The sequence below is a fragment of the Periophthalmus magnuspinnatus genome, chromosome 4 (assembly GCF_009829125.3).
Source record: "Periophthalmus magnuspinnatus isolate fPerMag1 chromosome 4, fPerMag1.2.pri, whole genome shotgun sequence".
Taxonomy (NCBI): Eukaryota; Metazoa; Chordata; class Actinopteri; order Gobiiformes; family Gobiidae; genus Periophthalmus; species Periophthalmus magnuspinnatus.
This window is the reverse complement of record NC_047129.1, coordinates 4,565,536-4,585,061: the sequence shown is the minus strand read 5'-3', so window position 1 is coordinate 4,585,061 and position 19,526 is coordinate 4,565,536. Positions and strand designations below refer to the sequence as shown.

Here is a 19,526-nt window from a genome sequence, read left to right as displayed (position 1 = left end):
AGGGCACAGGAGGGCATCTAGGGTCCAGTCATCACCGGGCGGTCCGCAGGAGGGCATCTGAAACAGTTGCACTCCCAAGAGGGGGGTGGGACAGGGAACAACATGTGAATAGCAATGAACGAACTCAAGGTCAACTGAATAGTGAATGTTTATGTGAGAATTCACATAAACATGATTATCATCTGAGCATTACTAAACACACATTTTTCATTAATTTAAGGAACCACTCTTAGTCTGACCCATCACCTAGAACCTGTTTGTCTTGGGGGACCCTACCAGGAGCATAAAGCCCCTCACAACATAGCTCCTAGGATCATCTGGGGCACGCAAACCTCTCCACCGCGATAAGGTGGTGGTTCAAGGAGAGGAGGAAAGGAAACACAGGACAGAGAGAGAGAGAGAGAGAGAGAGAGAGAGAAACAAAGGATAGAAAGGTCAGAAAGAGAGATTTAACAAGTGACGGATAGAGGGAGACAGTTTGAGAGAGTTAGAGACAGGGAGTTAAGCGTTAAAGAAAAAGGGAGAGTTAGAGAGGGGGGAAGGGGGGTTGAGAGAGGGGGAGGCGGGAGGGGGTGTGTAGTGAGTGTGAGAGAAAGAGTTGGGGGGAGAGAGAGGGTGAGAAAAAAATGTGCAGGTGAACCAGTCAGTAGAACTATGACAAAGGACAAACCATACAGTATGTGTGCACTCATCACTGTATGGCCACATGAAATACAAATATATATATACAATAAAAACACATCACCTGATTACAACACCTTAAAATTCATGATTAACAAGGTGCATGATAAATACTATAACAACTCACTGACAAGTCAACAACCATTTAAAACCCATTACAACAATCCATGATCCACAATTAAAACAACTTGTCATATAAATATAAATACATGATTAAAGACGAAGCGACGCGCAACAATGTAATGAGATGTCAATAAACAACAACTGTCCATTTTAAATAAATAAACCAATTCAGAATAACTATGCGGCCTACGAAGATCTACCCTTAAAAGAAAATACTATCCCCTCATGGTCGCTGAAGTACGTTGGCACCACTACAGAATCTATGTCATACTCTGTAGATTTAACATATAAATGATCAATTAATGTCCCCCTCTCTGTTGTGGGAGACGTGACATATTGAACATAACCTTTTTCTATCATAAAATTGCAGAGATTTGAAGATTTCAATATGTCATCATTAAAATCTCCTGTCACTACCACAGTGGCACAATGTGATTCAAGCCAATTCAATAATCTGTCCAAATTATACTTAAATAGAGACATGGGGTATGACGGTGGACGGTAAATGACAGAAACTATAATTTTATACTCTGCAAAATAATTCACTAAACATTCTAAACTAAAATCTCGTACTGTGATTTCATAGTTAAGGTTTTCTTCACAGTAAATACCAACGCCACCGTGCCGTTGATCCAGTAGACTAGTCAGTGCTGGATGGTTACTTTGCTGATAAGATAAACTACGGGGACGACTGTGGAAGTTAAAACCTTCAATGTGACTAGTTTGAAATGTTGAATTTACAGTTAACCATGTCTCTACCACAGCGATACAGTTAGGCTGCCAGGGCTGTGTGCATAAAGCCAAATCGGACACATGCCGCTCTAAACCATGAACATTCATATAAAAGAATGTCAGGACATGTGCCTCTTGTAGGTGCCAGGGCATACTCTCGACTATGAAGGGAGGCATGTTCTGAAGCGCCGCTCTAATGCCATCATTACAATAAATGGCATCTTCATCAAAGTCCTGAATGACAAGACCCTCTAAACTCCTAACGCGACTAAGGGCCACATACGCCTGACCCGCCGTGAATACTTGTTTAAGGGACACCACTGCTTGATCTACAGTAACACCCTGTACTTTATGTACTGTACACGCCCACGCAAGTTTAAGAGGAAACTGACGCCGCTTTTCTCCCCGTTTATTTGCCTGCTCCTCCTCTGGTTCTATGCGGGTAGAACCAGTCAGGTGAGCAGGGGTACGTGTTTGCCTCCTCCTCTGTGCGCCTACTCGATCGTCGTCAAATTTAACATAGATTGCTAGAGGAGGCTGTTTTGTCTGTGGATTTTGAACTATATGTGTTACAATGCCACATACCCCATTTACTAAACCGTCAGATAAATCTACATTTTTACAGAGCATTACACGCGCATTTACACCCAGGATTAATGACTCCTCCAAACTGGCTTGTTTGGATTTATGGAGATGGCCTTGTATCTCGATTAACTTCCCGGTCTTTTTGTCATAGCCAAAATCACGCGCACTGATTGTTACCTTTTCTGGACATACTCTATTCAATATCTTTAAATTGTAATTTGATACAAAGCTGTTTTTGGTGAAAATGTGTAACACGTCGGGATCTTCGCCTGTTTCACAATGTTTTAATATATCTATGTCTCCATCAAGCAGTGGTGTCAACCTAGAGCGGACTTTAAGCCGATTTAATAGCTCTGCAAAAGTGTTATCTTTTTGTCTGACTACAATTGTTAACTCTGCAATTTTGAATAAATCTGTAAATAAATTAACGCCTATGTTTTCTTTGTACAGAGCTTGACCCATGACCGGTGATAATTGATAGAAATCCCCAACAGTGATGACAGACACATTTCCAAACGGAGAAAAGTCACCTGACTGTTTAATTTGACGCAACCTCCCATGAATATAAGTAAATAACTTTTTATCTACCATGGATGTCTCATCAATTATTACAATTTGTAAATCCATGTATTTAACGCGCAGTGTATTAATCTTTTCCTCCCCCAGCGGTGTGTAGGGGAGGGAAACATTAGTACCGATACTAAATGTTGTGTGGATAGTAGCCGCCTGTAAATTATATGCTGCTATCCCTGTCGGAGCCGTTAATAAAACACTAACATTATCCGGACTATGGCAAATAGGAGCAAATAGACGCGACGCCTCGTATTGAATTGTTGTGATCAGGTGACTTTTCCCTGTGCCTGCTCCAGCGGTGATAAAAATATGCAATGGCTCTGGGTTGTTACCAGCTACTTTGTCTAAGCACCATTGCCGTATTTTGTAAAAAATGGACAGTTGTTGCTCATTCAGAGTTTTCACAAGTAAAAGACCCTCTTGACGACTCATCACATTTCTTTTTTCTATGTGACAAACTTGTTCGTTTCTTACAGCCAAGTCTGGAATAGCCTCTTGCTCCTGCTCAGAACCAACAGCCTGCAACATCTCTCTGAACTCCTCCCTCGACTCCAACCTCTCCACTTCCTGTTCTGGGCAGAGCAAGCCCCATGCATCCTCATGAATTTCTCCACAATCCATCTGCTCATGAACCTCATCCAAGTCCTCAGCTGCAAGTTCGAATCGACGCCTATTTGAATCAACTATCGATTTAACCAATTGCACAGACCCGTCACTCAAACACACATCCCCAGTTTTATAGAAATGTTCAAATGTTTCAAATGGAGGCGGCTTCAAATCAGTGTCGACGCGATACGGCATGAATAACTGAAGAATACTTTGATGAAATAACTCTGTGTTTTTAGTTTCAGAAAAACGCGCATATCTAACAACTGCGGGCTTGGTCCGTGTTCTTTTAGTTATCGCACCTAATCCGTTCTGTAAAATAATTGGATTTTTACATTTGTCCGACGGCCCGAGCAAGCGATATTCGGATACGAATGTCGCGATGCACATGTCATTAAATGTGCTGTCATTTGGTCTACTTAAATAACGATCTATAGTGTTTGTCATCCAAATATCTTCCCCCATTTCATCATCTATTTCGCCAATTGGTTTGCTCATACGCACTATATTATCACCAGTCGGGACAAATGTAACTTTTCTGGAAAATTCCTTTAAATGCATGTTTGTGACGCGGTAGACAGCTTCCTGTGCAGAGACATCACGATTATGAAGATAAACGCTGCCTAATTTTTTAAAAGCCTCTTTTGCACTAACATTACCTTTAGAAGCTTCTTTTTGTGCATTAGTTAAAAGTAAACCCATATCCCTTTCTGCTTTAGAAATATATGAAATAATATAAACAACACAAGCCCACGCATCTACAACGTACTGGATGTCCATATTGGCGTTCCAGCAGGTTAATAATTTCTCGTTGTAGTTATTTATCCAGGCTTCTGCCACGTCCCTCTTTAAAACTATGTGTGTGTGCCCATCTAAAACATTGTACACTTGTTCAAATGTGAACTGCGATAAACCCAATGACGCAAACAACTCCTCTGCACTAAGACACAGGTTATTTTCATCAACGATAGCATTCTTCAGCACGCTCATAATAAACTCTGCTTCCTCTTTTGTAACAAGAGGCTCTTGATCAGGGTCCTTTTGTTTAATGAACGTGCGTGCAGATACTGGACGTGGAAAATTAAAACGACAGACTTTGTTGTTTTTTTTTGCATGTTTTTGAGTGACGCTTAGAATGCTGCTGCACTGAAGTAACTTTTTCCAGTAAATCCGGATCAGAGGGTAGTTCACATGTAACATATTTATCAACAAACTGAACTACCTCCTCATCCGTATTTACTCCAAGCTTTGGGGCATTTTCAATCCAAAATAAACAATGGACGTGGGGAGACCCGCGCTGTTGGAATTCTACACGATAAAAATAGTCTATGACTTTTCCGATTGGTTGAGCGGGGGAAAGAATAACTTTACGTAAAAAACGGCGCCAACGGGAATCAAACATGCGAGCCGCGGTTACAGGGTGACGACGCAAAAGGTCACACCTCTCTGCCCAATCTAAATCTTCAACACTCCGGGTACTACCTTCCTGCTTTAAGAGCGTTTTAAGGAGGCTTGGCCAGCGGAGATCTGCAGAGCTAAATGAACAAAACCACGTCGGAATACCCAGCTGACGAATGCATGCAAATAAATCTTTTTGTGCAGACTGCCAGAAGGGCGGCGTACCTCTAATTGGCTGCATAAAACGATAACCGTTATCATACTGTAACAAATTTTCTAAAGTTCCTTCGCCTGCAGCAGCATTAGTCTGACCAGAATGTCCCTTTCGCAACGCTATCGAAACTTTTGACACGACCTGTTGCACTTCTAACATATACAAAGCCAAGAAAAGAAACTTAAAATTTTGAGCAAATCTACCATCCACATGCAGCAGTCTGTTAATGAAATATCTGCACATGGTCAAAGGAACAGGCCGAGGACAATGAAAGGTATTATGACCTAATGGAAACTCCTTTGGAAAACATTTAGCTTCATTCTCTTTATCTGACAACAAACTAACCGGACTGTTCCCCTCGGCTGGAGCCAAATTTAAAATGCCCTCAAAATAGTGGTCAAGAGCTTCCTGAGCAATATCGACCGGCATGAAAAAGGTATCTTGATACATACAATGACGCTGCCGATCATGCAGAAGCTCATCATCTAAATCTTCCGCATGCTCTTGTTCTGCCTTCTTTTCCCTGTCAACATTAACATTTGCACCCTTCTCCATAACAGTTTCTTCTACATTAACATCCATACCCGTACCAGTAACATCTTCAACATTAGCTTCCTCTTCTTCCCTAACAAACTCATTTACCCACCCTTCATTAAAATCAATGTCTAAATAATACCGGTTGTTTTGTTTGAGAAATGCAATGGCCCTACGTACGCGCTCTGTATCTACATACTGATACTCATAATGTCCTTTATACGTAAGTTTACGCTTAAGTTTTACAGGCAACAAACAACCGTCCATGTTACTACGCGGCAATAGTTTCACTGATTCACTAACCCTCGAAGGCACACAGGTGACAGGACCATGGATCCCTCGCTGACCCCCCTTTGGCAAAGCTAAAACTTGCATAAAATTAATGTTGAGGGCAACTATGTGCTGTTCAACAGTGTTCAAGCAAGCAAGTTCAGGTGGAATATCGTCCAATTGTAAATTATTCACTGAACATTCTGATGGCATTTGACCTTTACACAGTTTTGTGTTGCAAGTGTAGCAGATCCATAAACTACCTCTACAATCGGAGAGCGGGCACGGAGCTGGACAATCACTATCGCACGCATGTAAATAGGCCTCAGAGATACAGGCATTAGCTACATCCGCACATTTTGGTTTAACCATAAAGTCATCCTTTCTACAAGGTAAGACCTGGTTTCTAAATAACAATTTTAAACACACGCAGCAAATATACTCTGGACCATCTTGATCTTCCTTTAAAAACTGATCCAAAACAAAAGTAAAATTTTCCCGTTTTTGTTTCAAATGCTTTTGGTTGTTCCTGAATGCTGCCCGAGTTTTGTTTTTAAATTGTTCATTACTACGATATTTTTGCTTGCTAAATGCTTTTACTTTTTGTTTATGAAGGGGATTTACTTTATACTTGTGTTTACTGGCTGCCTTAACATTTTGTTTATGTTGCAGATTAAGTTTATATTTCTGCATGCTAGCAGTTTTAAGTTTATTTTGATGATCTACATTAACTTTATATTTGTGGATGCTAGCAGCTTTAAGTTTATTTTGATAATTTAAATCAACTTTATATTTGTTGATACCAGCTGCTTTAAGTTTATTCTGGTGATTTAAATCAACTTTATATTTGTTGATACCAGCTGCTTTAAGTTTATTCTGGTGATTTAAATCAACTTTATATTTGTGGATGCTTGCAGCCTTTAGTTTATTCTTATATTCTACATCAACGTTGTATTTACTTTTATACGTTGATTTAACATTTTCTCTAAACTCCATACTGGTTCTGTATTTGAGCTTATTTGCTACATTAATTGCTGCTTTTTTTTTCTTTCTATACAATTCATTAATTCTATATGAATGTTTACTTGCAGCCTTTTTCCCCTCTCTATGCTCTGCATTATCTCTATATTTTTGTTTACCCTTTTTATGTGAGGCATCTCTAACATGTGGGTGTCTATAATGTGTCCTCCGTTTTTCCTTGATCATCTCATTATGTGTGTCGTACGTGCTTTTCAGATGCTTTAGTTTTTTCTTTTGTATATACTTTGATAATGTAGGTTTTGTATAAATTAGATTATCTACAACCTGTGATTTAGGAGGTACCTTTTTAGACCTAATATTGTAGCCCTCCATTGAAAATTGATGGACTCTGCAGCATTCATAACAAGCATTAGCATTTGGTATTTTGACACAAATTACATTTTCATAATGGCAACTGTTAATATTCTCTAGGTAAATGCCATTGTTTGACAGAGGCTTGGTAGTACAACCATATTTAAGCCAATGTCCATTGTAAAATGTAAATACATCGACGCCTAAATAATCCGCAGCTGCCTGGATTTCTACTTCTGTGGCCCATGTGCCAACTTTACGCATGTTTGACACACTGATATATTGGTCCACAGATGAGTGGCCATCGTGCAACAGGGTGTTGTATTTTGAAGGATTTTTTTCAAGCTGTTTCACAATTGCAAGTCTAATTTTCCGATGATATTTTTGAGTGCCACTAATGGCCTGTGAAACCGCCCAAAAGAAACAATTCCCGTCCGCAACTATTTTGTCATTTTTACATGGCACTCCTAATGGCCCTACAGTTTTTGGATCTGCCACACCGAGCTTCTGAAAATCAGCTTTAATGTGTTTGCACAAATCCTTACAAACACTTTCATGTAGTGGATTAAAGGACAGGGCACTGTCTTGAACACTGGTAAAGAGCACATCTAAATCAACTTCCATGTCCTGGTTTGTGTTTTTGTCAGGGAGTACAGAAGAAGAAACTTCTGCGGCCTCTTGGCACTTTAAGCCCCTCACACTATCAGAAACAACTTCAATGTCCTGCTTTGGGTATTTGTCACGGAGTACAGAAGAAACTTCTGCGGCCTCTTGGCACTTTAAGCCCCTCACACAATCAGCTGCAACAACGACATTAACACCAGTCAATTCAAACTCTTTGAAAGACTCATCTGAGTCATCACCATAACACGCAGCCAATGTGCAAAAAAAACTATACAGCTCATCAATATGACTAAAATACATAACCACACTTTTACCATCAGGATCTACCAACCCTTCAGCACTACGCGAGTGAGAATCGACTACAGCATACCGCCCATTGTCTTTAATAACGGCACAAGCAGCACCACAGAGTGTCATAAGACATGTGTCGTACTGTGCCAACATCTGTTCTAAACCACCATCTAAGGTTACCCACGAGCCCGCTTCAATAAACTCATGTTCGACAACATTTGCAGCTCCATTAACTGGCTGACTGAAAGAAAAGCTAAACTGCTGCCCATCTATAACTGACTCACGTGGCAGGTCTGAAGCAATTAACAAGTCACGCCCATGAGTCAAGCCCCGATTCCGACGGTCTGTGTACAGTGCATCCCCAAGATTCAAAACCAAATCTAACTGCCTCTGATCCCATGAAAACACATTACACACCGAGTGCTTAGCTAAAGCTACCAAAGCTATCACCATACACTGTACACCTGCATACTCGAACCTAAAATCACCCTGATGAAAACTACCCCTCACGACAGAAGGAAGACCGACGGGTACAACATGTGCACAACAAGACTTATCTTTGTCAGAAGCTCTCTCCTCTTGGACAGCTGGTGGAGGGCTGAGAAGAGAAGGCTGATTGGTCACAGAAGAAGAAGGCTGACAGGTCAGAAGAGGACAGGTCAGAGGCGGCAGCGGCGGGGTCACAGGAGGGCTGATGTCCATGGCCTTAAAGATGCAAAGAAAATATATTATTAAACTAATCTAATCAGGCTGTTGCCTGTACACTTAATTTTTCTGCAATATAATACTAATACTACTACAATAATAGTAACCTTAAAAATAAACTCACCTCGTCCATCAACATCTGCATTTGGTCCCTGGAACTGGCAAGTGACGTTCCTGGAGTCACTTCCACATCTCCGGACTGCAAAAACATGTCTACATTAGCACATATTCTGTTTAAATGATAAACATTGGAGAATAAAAACAAAACACAAGAAACAAAACAAACCTCGTCCTCCAGGAAAGTATCCAGGATGACGACGCTGGTAGGGGACGTTCCTGGTGTCACCTCCACCACAACTGCCTCCGCCTACAAAACAATATATAATTAAAAACAATTACAGGCAACAATGTGTAGAAGACAATCAACATATTCAAAATGACACAAACCTGGTCCTCCAGGAAAGAATCCAGGATGGCCACGCTGGTAGGGGACGTTCCTGGTGTCACCTCTACCACAACTGCCTCCGCCTACAAAACCATATATAATTAAAAACAAGTACAGGCAACAATGTGTCAAAAACAATCAACATATTCAAAATGACACAAACCTGGTCCTCCTCCACTGCAGGCACGAAGCTGGATGGTGAGCCGGGTCTCACCTCCACAACCACATGCGCTGCCCCCGCCTTCATAAAATGTAATAATATTAATATATTTTAAAAAAAAAAGCACAAATTCAACAAAACATGTCTGAAAATGTGTAACACTCACCTGCCGCTTGGGCTGGCGTTTCTTTGAGGAAGCAGCCTTGCGACGCCTCGCCCGAGACGTCTAAAACAAAAAAGGATTCATAAGTTACTCAATCTCACACCAGGCAATTGTTAACTTTTAGCAATGAGAAAATAACACAAGACGCTTACCTTCTTTCCCGAAGGAAAGGTGGCCACGTCCTCCACAGAGCTGGTCAGGCCAAATGGAAACCTCGCATCCATCTCGACCAGCATAGCAGGGCTGAAGAGGACGGGCGACAGGGGGATGGAGAAGACGGTCTCCACCTTACAACAGAAATTTAAAAAAATATATAAATCACAATACAACAATAATGTCAACGTCAATATTTAAAGACAGGAATGACATTTACTAACCTCCCGTTGAACCAGGCGCCCCTTGGGACCCACAGGGGAGGCCGAGTCCCTAGGCTGGTTCTGTAATGAAAATATACATTAAGAAACAGAATAAACCACTTGAGCTTGAAACTAAAAAAGGAACAATCTCTCACCTTTCTGCCCCGCACAATGGGAATCCACTCAGGAGGGGGTGGTCGTGGCACGGGCAGCGGTCCCGTCACAACCACTCTTGGCGAGACCCTTCTGGTGGATGTGCGAGGGCGGGGCGCCGCCACAGAGGAAGCGGGGGAAGAGACCTCTAGCTGCGTGTAGCAAGCCTGCCACAGCAACTGAACAAGGATTCCCATTCCATGGCTATCACTCAGGTGGATCTGAAACAAAATTATAACGACATGTTACATAAAACCACTCACATGCAAAAAGGAAGTTGGTAAAATGAGAGCGTAGATTGTACTTACGCCATCCCTGCACCACAGCTCTCGTCGGTGTCGGGGAAAGTGGTCGGCTATCTGGACAAAGTTGACCTGAAAGCGGGCTGACACACGGTGGTACTCCTGGCGAAGGAGGGTCTGAATTTCCACGCTGCCAGCAAGGCGAGGTGGGAAATCCACGACACACACCTTAAGAAATAAATCACCATTTACCAACTACACAATACAATCATTATCAAAGAATTGCAGCTATTTTACATACCTTTGGCCAGCAGCCGCAGACATACCTGAGGAGTTGGCCAAACTCCTCTGCAGCCTCGTCAACCGTCCTGCTGGCCGTGAGGTTGTTGCACGGCGCCATGACACACACCAAAGCGGGCTCTGAAAAGAAGAGAATCATTCATTCAACTTTCTCAATGACATTGTACATGGTTCAACTATTTAATGTTTACCAAAGATGATCTAATGGTCATTACTAAACTCACCTTTGGGTAGGTGCTCAGCCGTCATAGCCGCCAGCTGCATCCGAAGGTCACGGGCGGAACCTCCGGGAGTCGCACTGATGGCAAAGGACAGGCAGCCCTCTGGCATCGGCACGATGGCATCAACGACAGCACGAAGATGCGAGTTCCCAACAATCAGAACGAACTAGAAAAAAGAAGAAAATATTTAACAATCCTCAACTATTACTTAAGAATTTGTTTCATACTGAAACTCATAGACTTGCCTTCTTGTCAGGGGACAAGTCCGGCGGCAAGTCCAACTTGTGGCACTTCCCGGTGACTGTGGAAGTTGGCCACGGCTTCACCGAATGGCGAAAACCAGTACCAAGGCCTAAAAAAGAACCAAGTTTAAAAAAAACTCAGCATTTACAAAACTAGACAGACATGAAGGTTGTAAAAACATACTGAAATACACTTACGGGTAAAGGTCTCGGCACCGGTGGAAAAAGGCGGAAGGTGAACCGCTATCGGGAAAGCAGGCTTTCCCTCAAGCTGCTCCTCCCTCCTCCTCTTCGCAGCAAGGGAGCGCTTCCATCCCTTGTCCTCAGGCATCTGTAAATAACAAAGTTATAATTGTTACAATTAAAATAAGTAAATGTAATATTTTAAGACTCAAACCTAGCCCTAAACCAATACATTGGAAAGTAAAAGGTATAAACTAAATATTTCTAATATATGCATCTAACTGAAATGATGTCAGGGCCCCGATTTTCCACTTGTGCTGCATAATCTACTGACCTTGTTATAGTATTTACTGGAAAATCACCTGCCTCGAGCAGCTTTAAGATTAACCTTAGCAAGTAGGATCACACCCTGACCAGCAGTTACCAAACCACAATACAAATGAGCTACAAAACCAAATCGTATATGCATGAAGCTTAATGATATTTACAGGTACAGTTATGGACAAGACCAAGACCAGGACTAAAATTAACACCAGAATGGAGCAAGAATAGATTAAATAAACACTTTTATGATCAAAATAAGTCTAAAACTGGTCTTAACTAAATCAGTACTACACCATGACAAGACCAGAACCATTTAAAGCTAAATAAATACCATAATGACTCGGTATGGTTTATATAAGAAACACTTATAATCAGACCAGGACCAGACCAGAACCAGACCTAATTAAAGTAAAGTTATAACCATAATGACTCAACATCATGACTCAACACTGTTACAATCACAGCAGGTCTAAATGAGGACAGTAGTATTAGACTAGGACTAAACCATGATTGGACCGGGCTAGGTCTAAAACCAGGACCGGACCAGAACTAGACCAGGACTAGACCAGGACTAGGTCTAAACCCATTCTAAATCAGAACCGGACCGGACCTTGACTAGGCCTGGACCAGGACTAAACCAGGACCAGACACATTGAAAGCAAAGTTATAACCAATATGAGTGAGCATAAGTCGTATAACACACACTGAACAATAACAGTACAACCAGGACTGGACCAAAATCCAATACATACACAAATGGTTACTACAAGAGTTTAGTAAAATAAAACAAAACCTAGTCTACAATATAACAGTGACAAAACAGTGAGTGAACCAGGATTCAGGTCCAAAACCATCTCAAAACATACTAAACCAGACTAGGTCCAAACCCTTTCTAGTAGAAGACCGGACCAAGACTAGACCAAGACTAGACCAGGACTAGACCAGGACTAGACCAGAACACAAGTGAAAAATTCTATCTCTTCTGAGACACTTCAAAGAGCACACATTCACAAAACAGACACTGCAACTGCATAGGAATCAAGATTCCCGCTCTTGGAATGAGTGATATCACTGGCTGTTTGTAGGTTCACTGCTTTCTGATTGGTTAACACATATCAAAATCTGGACTAGATCAGGACAACACCACGACAAGACCAAAACAGTTCAAAGCCAAGTATTCACAATGATAAATGAGCATAAACTGTATAAGACACACTCACAATTGCATTAAAACCAGACTAGGACCAGACTGGGACCAGACCAGGACTGGGCCAGGACTAAACTAGCTCTAAACCAGCTCTGGACCAGGACTAGACCAAACTAGGACTGGACGAGGCTAGGTCTAAACCCGTTTTAATCCAAGACTAGACCAGGACAAGACTAGGACCACACCAGGACCACACCCAGACACATTTAAAGCAAAGTTATGACCATTATGAATGAGCATAAGTCGCATTACACACAGTTAACAATCACAGTACAACCAGGACCGGGCCAGGCCTAGACCAGACCCAGACCAGGCCTAAACCAGAACACAAGTGAACAATTCTATCTGGTATGAGACACTTCAAACCACACACATTCACAAAACAGACACTGCACTGCTTTCTGATTGGTTAACACATATCAAAATCTGGACTAGATCAGGACAACACCACGACAAGACCAAAACAGTTCAAAGCCAAGTATTCACCATGATAAATGAGCATAAACTGTAAAAGACACACTCACAATTGCATTAAGACCAGACTAGGACCAGACTGGGACCAGACCAGGACTGGGCCAGGACTAAACTAGCTCTAAACCAGCTCTGGACCAGGACTAGACCAAACTAGGACTGGACCAGGCTAGGTCTAAACCCGTTTTAATCCAAGACTAGACCAGGACAAGACTAGGACCACACCAGGACCACACCCAGACACATTTAAAGCAAAGTTATGACCATTATGTATGAGCATAAGTCGCATTACACACAGTTAACAATCACAGTACAACCAGGACTGGGCCAGGCCTAGACCGGGCCTAGACCAGACCCAGACCAGGCCTAAACCAGAACACAAGTGAACAATTCTATCTGGTATGAGACACTTCAAACCACACACATTCACAAAACAGACAGTCACTGCAACTACATAGCAACGGCATAGCAACCAAGATTCCCGCTCTTGGAATGAGTGATTTCATTGGCTGTTTCTAGGCTCACTGCTTTCTGATTGGTTAACACATATCAAAACCTGGACTAGATCAGGACAACACCACAATAAGACCAAAACAGTTTATCCATTTAAAGCACACTTACGGCCATAATGCATGAAGATAAATTTCATAACACACTTGCACTCACAGAAAAACCAGGACCAGACTAGGACCGGATTAGGACCGGACCAGGACTAGATAAAACTTGGATTGGACCAGTCTAGGTCTAAACCCATTCTAATCCAGGACTGGACCAGGACCGGACCATACCAAGACTAGGACTGGACCAGACTAGGTCTAAACCTGTTCTAATCCAGGACAAGACTAAGACACATTTAAAGCAAAGTTATGACCATTATGTATGAGCATAAGTCGTATAACACACATTTAACAATCACAGTACAACCAGGACTGGGCCGGGCCTAGACCAGACCCAGACCAGGACTAAACCAGAACACAAGTGAACAATTCTATCTGGTATGAGACACTTCAAACCACACACATTCACAAAACAGACAGTCACTGCAACTACATAGCAACGGCATAGCAACCAAGATTCCCGCTCTTGGAATGAGTGATTTCATTGGCTGTTTCTAGACTCACTGCTTTCTGATTGGTTAACGCGCGCGCACGCGCACACACACACAAAGAACAGACCAAGGACTAAACTTTAGCACTTTAGCACTAAAACTATAGTCCGTAGAAACACATACAGCCTCACGTTACAAGACTGTGACTAAACAAGAATATTAGCAGTTTAACGCACACATACACAGCCCATATAAAACATTAGCCACACAGCACATGGGGAAACGCCCTAAATAAAACGTTAGTTTAGCTTTTACAAAATAGACGGTGAATATTAGCACATTAGCACGCACACATACACAGCCCATATAAAACATTAGACCAGGACTAAACCAGAACACAAGTGAACAATTCTAACTGGTATGAGACACTTCAAACCACACACATTCACAAAACAGACACTGCACTGCTTTCTGATTGGTTAACACATATCAAAACCTGGACTAGATCAGGACAACACCACGGTAAGACCAAAACAGTTCAAAGCCAAGTATTCACCATGATAATTGAGCATAAACTATATAAGACACACTCACAATTGCATTGCAAAAGCCAAAACCATTTAAAGCAAAGTATTCATGAGGACAAGACACACTTACCATTGCAGTAAGACCACATCAGGACCACATCAGGACCAGACCAGGATCAGACCCATTTAAAGCTCACTCAACTAGGACTAAACCAGGACTAGACCAAGACTAAAACTTAAACCAACAAACATCATAATGACTCAACATCAATTGTGAAAAGCATCATTTTAAAATCACAGATCATCTGTGCAAACGAGTTCATTACATTTACATTACATACAAGTCCCCAAAATCCAATATGCAATACACAAATTGTTACAACAAGAGTTGACTAAAATAAAACAAAAGCTAGTCTAGAATATAACAGTGACAAAATAGTGAGTAGACCAGGACTCAGGTCCAAAGCCATCTCAAAACAGACTAAACCAGACTTTAACCTGAGACACTGGACCTGCACACATAATACCGGGCCTGATCAAAACCAGGACTAAACCAAATCATAGCAGAACTGAAAGTGGTTCCTAACAAACAGCGCAGTTTTGTCCTAAGCTGCAAGTTTACAGTCACGTCCGTGCATAAGGAACTCTCCTGAGGCCCTGACACGTGCTACGGGATCCAGCTACGATGAGCTACCTACTAGGCCCAACAAACACTTTAACGCAATAAAGTTATATCTGCATAAGTACAAATCAGCCACAAGTTACAAGATCAAAACTAAAGAATAATATTACTACTTTTAAGCACACAAAAACCTATATATAGGCCAGTATTTGATAGGACAACAGCACCATGCAGCTGGGATTAGCGGGCCTAGGCCTCCCTTGGTACTAGGCCTCACTAGCACTTTAGCACTAAAAGTATAGTCCGTAGAAACACATACAACTGCACGTTACAAGACCGTGACTAAACAAGAATATTAGCACATTAGCACGCACACATACACAGCCCATATAAACTATTAGCCACACAGCACATGGGGAAACGCCCTAAATAAAACGTTAGCTTAGCTTTTACACAATAGACGGTGAATATTAGCACATTAGCACGCACACATACACAGCCCATATAAAACATTAGCCACACAACACATGGGGACACGCCCAAGAAAAAAAGTTAGCTTAGCTTTTACACAACACGGTGAATTTTCACTACAGCTACATTCAACTAACAAATCAGCTTTATTTAACACACATTTGAAGTAACCAGCAGTATAAAGTAAATAAAAGTCAGATTTCTTACCTTTATCCTAAGTTCTGCGGTCCGGGATTGAGAACAAAGATGGTTTGATGTCCTCAGTCAAAAGGTTTGGCAAAAACACGGATTCACAGGACAAAATCACGGACAAAAGACACACGACGAAAAACAGTAATCCGGTGATCCGATGATCGCAAAATCGACGTAAAGTCAGCGAAAAGACAGCGAAAGGGCAGTCAAGTGCAGCTCAAACTTTGGAAGAATGAGAGGCACAAAGGGGCAGGGCGACTCTGCACCTGTATTTAACACTTCTGCAGCGTCATCAGTGGTGCGAACTCTCAGCCAATCAGAAGCCAGGGAAAGTGAGACTTCTTTTCTCTGATGTGTCTCTCAGCCAATCAGGACTGAATATTTTGATTCAAAAGTCTTCAGTCTGACCAACTCTTACAAAATGGCTGAATGTTTTTTTTCAAAAATTCTCCAGCCTTTTGTTTGACCAAACCTTGCAAAATGGCTGAATGTTTTGTTTAGTTTTTTTCAAAACTTCTCCAGTCTTTTGTTTCACCAATCCATATTATGGCAAAATAGCATCTAATAAACGTATCATAATATCTATCTATGTAGAATTGTATTTATTCTCTTCAAAATAAAATTGAATGAAATGAACTGATTAGTTACACATATCATTGAGGGATTTAAATGCTCACTACATAACTCCACACTCTTTAAGCAGATTATATAGTGCACTCCTTCACAGAGTGATTCGGACACACAGATCATTACAATCAGATCATGTGACTCTGTGTCTGGGTGTAAAAAGTATAAGGGCGAAACTCTGCTAAAACTTGATCTCTGTCATAAATAATTATCAGATTTGACTGGCACACAAATAGTTATGGATTAATATCATACTATATAATATATCATACTAGTTAGCCTCAAGATGGACCTCACGCAAATGGGTAGGATTATTCTTTTTTTTTTAATCTGAGATGTGGAAATTGTTGCTATTTTAAACCAAAATGGTTTATTTAAGACTGTTTTAATCTATTGTGGGAAATTTTGAGTGCCCTACTTTTTCATCTACTGGACATTAGGACACCACGAAAAATGACGTGATCCCTAAATAGTGTCCTAATTAGGGAATAGTTTGGATGTTTGGACAGAGTCTTGGAAATATGGAATGTGAAATTTGGCACAGTGATTCTTCAGGTCGTCCCCGTCAAAAAAGTCCCACGGGCCAAGTTTGTATTTTGCACGCTGATGCCTGGAAAACCCATGTTTTTGCATTTTGTGCATCAGCACTTCCAATGTGTTTTGACTTGATTGGTGACAAGTGCAGCCCAAAGCCGCAATAAAAAAGGGACAAGTGGCGCGTCAGCGCCACCCACAGGGAGTGCGGGGCCGGCCTAGTGCGAAGCACGGCCCGCGAGGGCCGTTCGATGCCGCTTGCGGCTTTTATTTTTTTTTATTAGGCCCGAGCCCCTACAGGGCGTAGGGCCTATTGCTTCCGCAACGATGAGTGCGAAGCACTCATCGTTGCAGACTGTCTTCACGAAGTTGCGCGCTTCGCGCGCAACTTCGTGGCAGCACCGCGACCTTGCACAGACTCCTGTGTCCTAGCAACCCATGCCGTAGGCATGTTGACGCACGCAGCGCGAAGCGCTCATGTCCCCAAACACACTCCTGACATCGAGCCCTATCCAAGCCCCCATGCCGCAGGCATGGGCCATACTTGTTACTGCTAAAATGAATGGAAGTCAATGGGAGGTCAATGGCGGACCCCGACGTCATGGCGAATGACGAGCGCGTTAGCGCTCGTCATTCGCCATTGACCCCACGGTGACGTGGGGAAAGTCGAGAGCTTTCAAAAAACGTATAATATGTGTTTCTAATGTTATCGGATATATTGTTTTTGCTAAAAATATTATTATTATTTTTTTTTTTTTTTTTATTTCTTTCTTCTGCTCTTTGAGCAGTAATTTGACCCCCTGAACATTTTCAAAAACTCACCAAATTTTGCCCAAAATTCAGGTCTGGCGAAAAATTTATTTTTTTATGTGGTGCATCATTGGGCATAAAAAAATGGCGCGACAGCGCCCCCTGCAAAAGTCAAAATACATTGCGTCAATGGGAGACGTCCCGACGTCAACTTTGGCATAGAGCCACGAAATTTGGTACACGCATTCTTCAAGTGATGCCAAACAAAAAAGATTATTATGGCCACGCCCCCTGACATACCGGAAGTCGGCCATCTTGGATTGAAAATTCCAAAATGCAAAGTCAGCGTTTTCGCTGACCTCGCATTTTCGTCAACTCCTCTGAAGGCGCTTCACCTGCAGAGCTGAAAATCACTGTACATCATCTAGACAAGTGGGGCATCAAAAGTTATCCAATTTATGATGATCCCTATTACGGTTTCCATGCGGCGAAGCCGCAAAATTCCATCGGAATTTTTGCAATTTTCAAAAGACAAAATTTGCTCCCGTTTGCGCATGCAAAGTCCGATTTTGGTCAAATTCAAATCAGTTGTAAAACTTTCGGGCCTAAAGCTACTCATTATGACAGAAACTAAATTGGCGTGATAGCGCCCCCTACAGAACATCTAATAAATTTGTATTGAAGGCCGAAAATTTAGTTTTCCCAAATGTTACCAAATTTGACACACAATTCCATTGGGTCATCCCAATCAATAAAGTCAATCAGACCTATGTCGTCTTTTGCACCGTGTTGCCATGGCGATGCGCCAAATTGCCAATGTTATGCTAATGGGAAATCTCCCAATTTTTCCCATTCATGGGAAAAATATTAGTTTCATGGAATAATGTGAAATTTGGCACCATGACTCTTCATGTCATCCTGATCAAAAAAGTCAATCAGACCCAAGTCATATTTTTCACTGGGTTGCCATGGCGATGCGCGAAAGCACCCATGTAATCCTAATGGGAAAATTTCCAAATTTTCATGCATTTCAAAGTCTTATAACGATTTATTCACTTCATTGAGGAATGTGAAATTTGGCACAGTGATTCTTCAGGTCGTCACCGTCAAAAAAGTCCGAGGGGCCAAGTGTGTATTTTGCACGGTGTTGCCATGGCGATGCCTGGAAAACCCATGTTTTTGCATTTTGTGCATCAGCACTTCATATGTGTTTTGACTTGTTTGGTGACAAGTGCAGCCCAAAGTCGCAATAAAAAAGGGACAAGTGGCGCGTCAGCGCCACCCACAGGGAGTGCCGGGTCGGCCGAGTGCGAAGCACGGCCCGCGAGGGCCGTTCGATGCCGCTTGCGGCTTTAATTTTTATTTCTTCTTTCATCTGCTCTTTGAGCAGGAATTTGACCCCCTGAACATATTCAAAAACTCACCAAATTTTGCCCACAATTCAGGTCTGCCGAAAAATTTATTTTTTTATGTGGTGCATCATTGGGCATAAAAAAATTGCGCGACAGCGCCCCCTGCAAAAGTCAAAATACATTGCGTCAATGGGAGACGTCGCAACGTCAAATTTGGCGTAGAGCCACAAAATTTGGTACACGCATTCTTCAAATGATGCCAAACAAA

At 41.9% G+C, this 19,526-nt stretch overlaps 1 protein-coding gene across 1 annotated transcript in view; it reads right to left on the bottom strand.

The window, feature by feature from the left end:
• Nucleotides 1-990: 990 nt before the first annotated feature.
• LOC117394129 (uncharacterized) overlaps nt 991-19,526 on the bottom strand; it is a 31,797-nt gene continuing 13,261 nt past the window's right edge. The window contains 4 exon segments of the mRNA XM_055221335.1: nt 991-4,401; nt 4,403-6,410; nt 7,947-8,474; nt 14,201-14,262. Of these exon segments, the coding sequence (XP_055077310.1) occupies nt 991-4,401; nt 4,403-6,410; nt 7,947-8,474; nt 14,201-14,262 (6,009 nt within the window).